At 42.3% G+C, this 10,475-nt stretch overlaps 1 protein-coding gene across 1 annotated transcript; it reads left to right on the top strand.

The window, feature by feature from the left end:
• Positions 1-5,638: 5,638 nt before the first annotated feature.
• On the top strand, positions 5,639-9,836 carry LOC122926384. Its single transcript, XM_044277759.1, has 2 exons — positions 5,639-6,013; positions 8,873-9,836. Exons 1-2 carry the CDS (start codon positions 5,661-5,663, stop codon positions 9,834-9,836), a joined length of 1,317 nt encoding a protein of 438 aa, XP_044133694.1. The 5' UTR covers positions 5,639-5,660.
• Positions 9,837-10,475: the final 639 nt, after the last annotated feature.

The following is a 10,475-nucleotide window of genomic DNA, read 5'->3' as shown; positions in this document are numbered from 1 at the left end:
CTGTATTATATATATATCAGCTCCACTATATCAGGATATAACCTGCACTGACTATCTGTATTATATATATATCAGCTCCACTATATCAGGATATAACCTGCACTGACTATCTGTATTATATATATATATCAGCTCCACTATATCAGGATATAACCTACACTGACTATCTGTATTATATATATATCAGCTCCACTATATCAGGATATAACCTGCACTGACTATCTGTATTATATATATATCAGCTCCACTATATCAGGATATAACCTGCACTGACTATCTGTATTATATATATATCAGCTCCACTGTATCAGGATATAACCTGCACTGACTATCTGTATTATATATATATCAGCTCCACTATATCAGGATATAACCTGCACTGACTATCTGTATTATATATATATATCAGCTCCACTATATCAGGATATAACCTGCACTGACTATCTGTATTATATATATATATCAGCTCCACTATATCAGGATATAACCTGCACTGACTATCTGTATTATATATATCAGCTCCACTATATCAGGATATAACCTGCACTGACTATCTGTATTATATATATATCAGCTCCACTATATCAGGATATAACCTGCACTGACTATCTGTATTATATATATCAGCTCCACTATATCAGGATATAACCTGCACTGACTATCTGTATTATATATATCAGCTCCACTATATCAGGATATAACCTGCACTGACTATCTGTATTATACAGTCATGTGAAAAAATTAGGACACCCTTTGAAAGCATGTGGTTTTTTGTAACATTTTTAATAAAAGGTTATTTCATCTCCGTTTCAACAATACAGAGAGATTAAAGTAATCCAACTAAACAAAGAAAACTGAAGAAAAGTCTTTTCAAGATCTTCTGTAAATGTCATTCTACAAAAATGCCTATTCTAACTGAGGAAAAAGATAGGACACCCTCACATGTATTCCCTCTTAAATTGGCTCAGATCTCACACAGGTATATCACACCAGGTGCACATAATTAGTAGATCGTTACTCTGCATGTTGAATGAGGCTTGCCCTATTTAAACCTCAGACATTTAGTTTGGTGTGCTCCTGACTGTTGAAGTGAGAGTGAGCACCATGGTGAGAGCAAAAGAGCTGTCAGAGGACTTCAGAAAAAAGATTGTAGCAGCCTATGAGTCTGGGAAGGGATTTAAAAAGATCTCAAAAGATTTTGAAATCAGCCATTCCACTGTCCGGAAGATAGTCTACAAGTGGAGGGCTTTCAAAACAACTGCCAACATGCCCAGGACTGGTCGCCCCAGCAAGTTCACCCCAAGAGCAGACCGCAAGATGCTAAAAGAGGTCTCCAAAAACCCTAAAGTGTCATCTCGAGAACTACAGCAGGCTCTGGCTACTGTTGATGTAGAAGTACATGCCTCTACAATCAGAAAGAGACTGTACAAGTTTAACTTGCATGGGAGGTGTGCAAGGAGGAAACCTTTGCTTTCCAAGAGAAACATCGAGGCCAGACTGACATTTGCCAAAGATAAAGTTGACAAAGACCAGGACTTCTGGAATAATGTTCTTTGGACAGATGAGTCCAAAATTGAATTATTTGGACACAACAGCAGAGGACATGTTTGGCGTAAACCAAACACAGCATTCCAAGAAAAGAACCTCATACCAACTGTGAAGCATGGAGGTGGAAGTGTCATGGTTTGGGGCTGCTTTGCTGCAGCAGGACCTGGTCAGCTCACCATCATAGAATCCACGATGAATTCTACTGTGTATCAGAAGGTGCTTGAAGAACATGTGAGACCATCAGTTAGAAAATTAAAGCTGAAGCGGAACTGGACCATGCAACATGACAATGACCCAAAACATACTAGTAAATCAACCAAAGATTGGCTGAAAAAGAAGAAATGGAGAGTCCTGGAATGGCCAAGTCAAAGTCCAGATTTGAATCCCATTGAGATGCTGTGGGGTGACTTGAAAAGGGCTGTACGTGCAAGAAACCCCTCAAACATCTCACAGCTGAAAAGTTCTGCATTGAGGAGTGGGGTAAAATTTCCTCAGACCGATGTCGAAGACTGGTAGATGGCTACAAGAACCGTCTCACTGCAGTTATTTCAGCCAAAGGAGGTAACACTCGCTATTAGGGGCAAGGGTGTCCTATCTTTTTCCTCAGTTAGAATAGGCATTTTTGTAGAATGACATTTACAGAAGATCTTGAAAAGACTTTTCTTCAGTTTTCTTTGTTTAGTCGGATTACTTTAATCTCTCTGTATTGTTGAAACGGAGATGAAATAACCTTTTATTAAAAATGTTACAAAAACCACATGCTTTCAAAGGGTGTCCTAATTTTTTCACATGACTGTATATATATATCAGCTCCACTATATCAGGATATAACCTGCACTGACTATCTGTATTATATATATATCAGCTCCACTATATCAGGGTATAACCTGCACTGACTATCTGTATTATATATATATATCAGCTCCACTATATCAGGGTATAACCTGCACTGACTATCTGTATTATATATATCAGCTCCACTATATCAGGATATAACCTGCACTGACTATCTGTATTATATATATATATATCAGCTCCACTATATCAGGATATAACCTGCACTGACTATCTTGTATTATATATATATCAGCTCCACTAGATCAGGATATAACCTGCACTGAACTATCTGTATTATATATATATCAGCTCCACTATATCAGGATATAACCTGCACTGACTATCTGTAGTATATATATATCAGCTCCACTATATCAGGATATAACCTGCACTGACTATCTGTATTATATATATATCAGCTCCACTATATCAGGATATAACCTGCACTGACTATCTGTATTATATATATATCAGCTCCACTATATCAGGGATAATACCTGCACTGACTATCTGTATTATATATATATCAGCTCCACTATATCAGGGATATAACCTGCACTGACTATCTGTATTATATATATATATCAGCTCCACTATATCAGGATATAACCTGCACTGACTATCTGTATTATATATATATCAGCTCCACTATATCAGGATATACCTGCACTGACTATCTGTATTATATATATATATCAGCTCCACTATATTCAGGATATAACCTGCACTGACTATCTGTATTATATATATATCAGCTCCACTATATCAGGGATATAACCTGCACTGACTATCTGTATTATATATATATATCAGCTCCACTATATCAGGATATAACCTGCACTGACTATCTGTATTATATATATATCAGCTCCACTATATCAGGGATATAACCTGCACTGACTATCTGTATTATATATATCAGCTCCACTATATCAGGATATAACCTGCACTGACTATCTGTATTATATATATATATCAGCTCCACTATATCAGGATATAACCTGCACTGACTATCTGTATTATATATATATATCAGCTCCACTATATCAGGATATACCTGCACTGACTATCTGTATTATATATATATCAGCTCCACTATATCAGATATAACCTGCACTGACTATCTGTATTATATATATATCAGCTCCACTATATCAGGATATAACCTGCACTGACTATCTGTATTATATATATATCAGCTCCACTATATCAGGATATAACCTGCACTGACTATCTGTATTATATATATATCAGCTCCACTATATCAGGATATAACCTGCACTGACTATCTGTATTATATATATATCAGCTCCACTATATCAGGATATAACCTGCACTGACTATCTGTATTATATATATATATCAGCTCCACTATATCAGGATATAACCTGCACTGACTATCTGTATTATATATATATATCAGCTCCACTATATCAGGATATAACCTGCACTGACTATCTGTATTATATATATATATCAGCTCCACTATATCAGGATATAACCTGCACTGACTATCTGTATATATATATATCAGCTCCACTATATCAGGATATAACCTGCACTGACTATCTGTATTATATATATATCAGCTCCAGCTATATCAGGATATAACCTGCACTGACTATCTGTATTATATATATCAGCTCCACTATATCAGGATATAACCTGCACTGACTATCTGTATTATATATATATCAGCTCCACTATATCAGGATATAACCTGCACTGACTATCTGTATTATATATATCAGCTCCACTATATCAGGGATATAACCTGCACTGACTATCTGTATTATATATATCAGCTCCACTATATCAGGATATAACCTGCACTGACTATCTGTATTATATATATCAGCTCCACTATATCAGGATATAACCTGCACTGACTATCTGTATTATATATATCAGCTCCACTATATCAGATATAACCTGACTGACTATCTGTATTATATATATCAGCTCCACTATATCAGGATATAACCTACACTGACTATCTGTATTATATATATATCAGCTCCACTATATCAGGATATAACCTGCACTGACTATCTGTATTATATATATATCAGCTCCACTATATCAGGATATAACCTGCACTGACTATCTGTATTATATATATATCAGCTCCACTATATCAGGATATAACCTGCACTGACTATCTGTATTATATATATCAGCTCCACTATATCAGGATATAACCTGCACTGACTATCTGTATTATATATATCAGCTCCACTATATCAGGATATAACCTGCACTGACTATCTGTATTATATATATCAGCTCCACTATATCAGGATATAACCTACACTGACTATCTGTATTATATATATATATATCAGCTCCACTATATCAGGATATAACCTGCACTGACTATCTGTATTATATATATATCAGCTCCGCTATATCAGGATATAACCTGCACTGACTATCTGTATTATATATATCAGCTCCACTATATCAGGATATAACCTGCACTGACTATCTGTATTATATATATATATCAGCTCCACTATATCAGGATATAACCTGCACTGACTATCTGTATTATATATATATCAGCTCCACTATATCAGGATATAACCTGCACTGACTATCTGTATTATATATATATCAGCTCCACTATATCAGGATATAACCTGCACTGACTATCTGTATTATATATATATTTCCCTTACGTCCTAACCAGCAGCACATGTGGGGTTTATCCGCCCCAGTGAAACTGGTAGGACAGACGGAATATTTAATGAAGTAAAGTAATCAAGTAAGTCCACGCCCCCATTACCTCACTATAAGAGGCCAAACCCCCCATACATCAGTGTGTTTTTTTCTGTCCTTGGGACTGCAGGACAGACGGGGCGGCCACTTGGCTGCCATGCTCTTAGATTTCATGCTAACCTTGTGTTTCTCTTTCAGGGTTGCAGCTTATCTGATGGAAGCTGGTGCTGCCGGCAGTTTGGAGGCACGGAGCTCATGCATTCAGCTTCCTGTTTGGCTTACACACATTGTGTTCCAGCGCCCTCTGGTGGTTTGTTGCTGAACAACAATGAATAAAGTTTGTTCAAACCTGGCGTCTGACGTCAGTTTGGGCGCCAAATTTGAATATATAAAGCCTCCAGTCCTTCCAGGCTGTGCTGTTTGCAGCCTTGGGTTGGTTTCTGAGGCAGACTACTTTAGTTACCAGCTTTCCTGTGTCTGGTAGGTTTGCTGCTTCCTTGTTTAGCTAATGAATAGACATTGTTCATTCATTTTTAACTCTTTCTCTGCAGATAATGTCCTCTGCCGCTGATGGGGATCGGACTGGGCGCAAGTCGTCATCCAAGCGCAAGCATTTGGCGTGTAGGGATTGTGACACCCCTCTAGCGGACTCCTATGAATTTAATAGGTGTCCCTCTTGCCGTCCTCCTCCTCTGCCTCCTGATACGGAGCCTACCATACGGGACGTAGTAGTCTGGGTAAAGGACTTTGTGGAGTCCTCAATGAACACCCTAAGGGATTCCGTGTCATCCAGAAGACCCAGTGTCCGATCTCCTCTGAGACCCACTCCTATGCAGGAGGAAGCCTACCATACCGTGGACGAAGTCCATTCCTCTGAGTCTAGCGGGGAGGAAGAAGAGGCTGGAAGGTACGCCTTTCCTGTAGAGAAGACCCAGAGGTTACTTAGATCCATCCGGTCGGGGGACCAGGATGTTGATCCCGGGGAAGCTTCAGAGTCCACCTCTAGGGGGCCAAGGGCCTTCAAAGTGGACGAGACTCTGTCTCGATTAATGAAGCTAGAATGGAAACATCCTGAGAAGGCACCGGTCATCTCAAAGCGCTTCAAGTCCATGTTCCCGATTGTGACTTCCCAATTTGACCAGTGGGGCACTGTGCCCAAAGTTGATTTGGCAATTGCAAAATTGTCTAAGAGGACTCTTGTCCCAGCTGATGACGGCTCCAACTTACAGGACCCGATGGACAGGCGGGTAGAATGCACCTTGAGAAGGTCTTACTCCACTGCTGCTGCTGCTGCATCTGTGGCCATATCCTCTACGGAGGTAGCCGTCTTCCTCCAAAGACGCCTCCGACAGGTGCAGTCGGATATCGACTCTGGCATATCCCGTGATGACATTCTGGCGCAGTTTAAGTCCATTCTACTTGCCGTGGAATTTCTGTGTGACTCTGGCCCACAACAGTTAAAATTAGCCTCTAAAGCTATGGCCCTCTCTGCAGCGGGTAGGAGGCCACTATGGCTAAAACCTTGGGTGGCAGATAATGCCTCCAAGTATAATTTATGCAGCCTCCCTTACGAGCCAGGAAGGCTTTTTGGGACTGAACTGGACCGCATTATGGAGGGTCTTGCCGATAAAAAGGGCAAATGCCTTCCTCAAGCCCCTAAGGGTAGGGGTAGGCAGGGTAGAGGGTCCAGATCCTTTCAGGGCCAATCCAGGCCTCAGCGAGGCCGTGGGTCCAGGAGGGGAGGATCATATCGTTCCGGTGGGAACAAAAACAATAAAGCCGACCAGTGACGGCCCTCCCCTTCCGTCAGATCCAGTCATAAATTTGACTCCTATTCTTTCAGACCTCCCAGTCGGAGGCCGTTTAACTTTTTTTCTAAATACCTGGACAGAGTTTGTTCCAGATCCCTGGGTCCTGAATATAATAAGGACAGGGTACAGGATAGAATTTTTATCTGTGCCCCCAGAAAAATTTGTTTTGACAAGATTACTTCCACGCGAGAAGCAAACGGTGTTGGAGGAGTCTATACTGGAATACAGGCGGAAAGGGGCCTTGGAGGAGGTTCCTCCAGAAGAGATTGGATCCGGCGTCTATTCGCCAGTTTTCCTTGTTCCCAAAGCCACAGGAGGTTGGCGCATGATCATAGATCTCCGCTACCTCAACCGATTCATAAAGAAAAGGCGGTTCCGGATGGAAACCATCAAATCGGTAATCAGCATCCTGAGCCCAGGGGACCTGATGGTCACACTGGATCTAAGGGATGCCTATCTCCACATCCCTGTGTGCCAGGCCCACAGGAAGTATCTACGAGTGGCAGTAAGTCTCAGAGGGACGGTGAAACATTTTCAGTTTGCCGCGCTTCCCTTCGGCATCACAACCGCGCCCTACATCTTCACCAAAGTGGTGATAGCTGTAGTAGCTCCCCTCAGATTGAGAGGCCTGGAGATCATTCCATATCTGGACGATTGGCTTCTAAAAGCCCACTCGGTAGAGACGCTTCATCTTCTGCAGGCTCAGTCCTTCCTCCAGCGCTTGGGCTGGATTATCAATTGGCAGAAGTCAGAGATTTCTCCCTCCACTACCAGGAGGTTTCTGGGGTTCATAATAGATTCTGCCAACATGACGCTCTACCTTTCTCCGGAAAGGAAGTTACGCATTTCCAAGACTGCAGATCAACTCATGGTTCCCCGCCGGGTAACTATCAGAGTATTGATGAGGATGTTAGGCCTAATGTCAGCAGCCGTGGATGCGGTTCCTTGGGCCTTGTGGCATATTCGCCCTCTTCAAGCGGAAGTTCTGAGTCTATGGGATCGAACTCCCAGAGGGCTAGAGACAAAGTGCTCCCTGTCATCTCAAGCTCGCCGCTCACTGAAGTGGTGGAAACAGGTCAAAGATGGGAGGTCCTTGATACAACCTTGTTGGATCCTGTTGACGACAGATGCATCCCTTCTAGGCTGGGGTGCCCATCTAGAGGAACTTCAAGTTCAAGGATCCTGGAGCCCTCAAGAGCGTTTGATGTCATCCAATCTGAGAGAACTCAGAGCAATCCGGATGGCTCGCTTTCATTTTTTCCCCCTTATCAGAAACAAGGCTGTAAGGGTTCGCTCAGACAATTCTACTGCGGTATCTTACATCAACAAACAGGGAGGCACCAGGTCTCAGAGTCTACTCTCAGAAGTAGGTCTAATTCTGTCTTGGGCAGAGCAGAATCTTTCCCACCTTTCAGCAGTCCACATTCGGGGGTCCCTGAATGTGGTTGCGGACCAGCTCAGCAGAGGAGTCCCAGCTCTGGGAGAAATGTCTCTGAATCAGGAGATCTTTCATCAGATCACTCTCCGGTGGGGTCGCCCGGACATAGATCTCATGGCGACAAGATTCAATGCCAAAGTGGAAACGTTCTGTTCCCTGTATCGGGAGGACAATCCCTTGGCAGTAGATGCTCTGTCAATTCCATGGGAGTTCAGGCTGGCCTACATCTTTCCTCCCATCGCCATGATACCCAGGGTATTGATGAAGATTCGGCAGGACCAAGCCTCAGTAATAGCCGTGATTCCATTCTGGCCCAGGAGGTCTTGGTTTACCCTGCTCATGCAGATGAGCCGAGGGCAATATTGGAAGCTTCCCCCAATGCAGAACCTGGTGTCCCGGGGCACTCAGCTCTGCCTGGATCCATCCAGACTCAATCTGACAGCCTGGAGATTGATGAGTCCCTTCTAGAGCAGGAAGGGCTATCAGCAGCGGTCTTAAGAACGATGTCTCATTCCAGAGCTCCTGCGACTGTCAAGGCCTACGCCAGGGTAAAGCGCATTTTTCTTCTATGGTGTGCATCTCATCAAGTACCATCTCAGGATCCTCCAGTATCAGCTATTCTTCAGTTCATGCAGGATGGACTAGATAAGGGCCTCAGCCCTTCTACACTCAAGGTACAGATCTCTGCTCTGTCAGCCGCCTTTGGCAGATCTTTACATCAAGACCCTCTGATTAAGAGGTTCCTTAAAGGAGCCGTACGTCTTAAGCCTAGCATTTCAAGACCTATACCGCAGTGGGATCTCTCAGTGGTGCTTAAAGGGTTGAGTGGTCCTCCCTTTGAACCCTTGGAAGAAGTGGACTTTAAGTTTTTATCCTGGAAGGTAACCTTTTTGTTGGCCGTAACTTCGGCCAAACGCATTTCAGAGCTTCAGGCTTTTTCGGCGTATGAGCCATACACTTTATTTTTTCCGGACAGAGTCCTTTTACGTTTTTTACCCACCTTTTTGCCTAAGGTGCCCTCTGTGCACAACATTAATCAAGTTGTGTCTTTGCCTGTGTTATGTTCCTCTTCTTCCTCTGCAGAAGAAACTTCCCTCCATACTCTGGATGTGGCCAGATGTTTGAGAATCTACATTGAGAGATCCCGGGAGTTCAGAAGGTCTGAGAATCTTCTTATCCTGTTCTTTGGCAGGAATAAAGGGAAGAAGGCCTCTAAGCCTACTCTAAGTAAATGGATCAGAGAGGCCATCAGAGAATCTTTCGCTTCCCAGAATAGACCTCCTCCTGCCTTTGTCACTGCTCACTCCACCCGAGCAGTCTCTACTAGTTGGGCCGAAAGGTCTCTTATTCCTCTGGAACAGATCTGTTCCGCGGCCTCCTGGAGCTCACATTCTACCTTTGTGAGCCATTATAGACTCAACCTCAGGGGATCAGAAGACACTGCCTTTGGGCGGTCTGTTTTGAATTCCATTCAGCATTGAAGTCCCTACCCTTTAGGCTAACTTCTTGCTAAGTCCCCACATGTGCTGCTGGTTAGGACGTAAGGGAAGCGTTAATTTCTTAACGATAATTTGTTTTCCCTTAGTCCTAACAGCAGCACACAAATATCCCTCCCTTTTGTTTTTTGAGAGTTTCTTGTTATGACACACTGATGTATGGGGGGTTTGGACTCTTATAGTGAGGTAATGGGGGCGTGGACTTACTTGATTACTTTACTTCATTAAATATTCCGTCTGTCCTACCAGTTTCACTGGGGCGGATAAACCCCCGCATGTGCTGCTGTTAGGACTAAGGGAAAACAAATTATCGTTAAGAAATTAACGCATATCAGCTCCACTATATCAGGATATAACCTGCACTGACTATCTGTATTATATATATCAGCTCCACTATATCAGGATATAACCTGCACTGACTATCTGTATTATATATATATATCAGCTCCACTATATCAGGATATAACCTGCACTGACTATCTGTATTATATATATATCAGCTCCACTATATCAGGATATAACCTGCACTGACTATCTGTATTATATATATATCAGCTCCACTATATCAGGATATAACCTGCACTGACTATCTGTATTATATATATATCAGCTCCACTATATCAG

This window comes from Bufo gargarizans, chromosome 2 (assembly GCF_014858855.1).
Source record: "Bufo gargarizans isolate SCDJY-AF-19 chromosome 2, ASM1485885v1, whole genome shotgun sequence".
NCBI lineage: Eukaryota > Metazoa > Chordata > Amphibia > Anura > Bufonidae > Bufo > Bufo gargarizans.
Note: the sequence above shows the minus strand (reverse complement) of the source record. Positions and strands in the feature narration are given on the sequence as shown.

Excerpts from the sequence above, each read along its gene's own strand:
- LOC122926384 (XM_044277759.1), top strand. The coding sequence starts at position 5,661 with ATGTCCTCTGCCGCTGATGGGGATCGGACTGGGCGCAAGTCGTCATCC. Across the intron at positions 6,014-8,872 it reads GAGGAAGAAGAGGCTGGAAG|AGCTCCTGCGACTGTCAAGG; the intron begins GTACGCCTTTCC and ends GTCTCATTCCAG.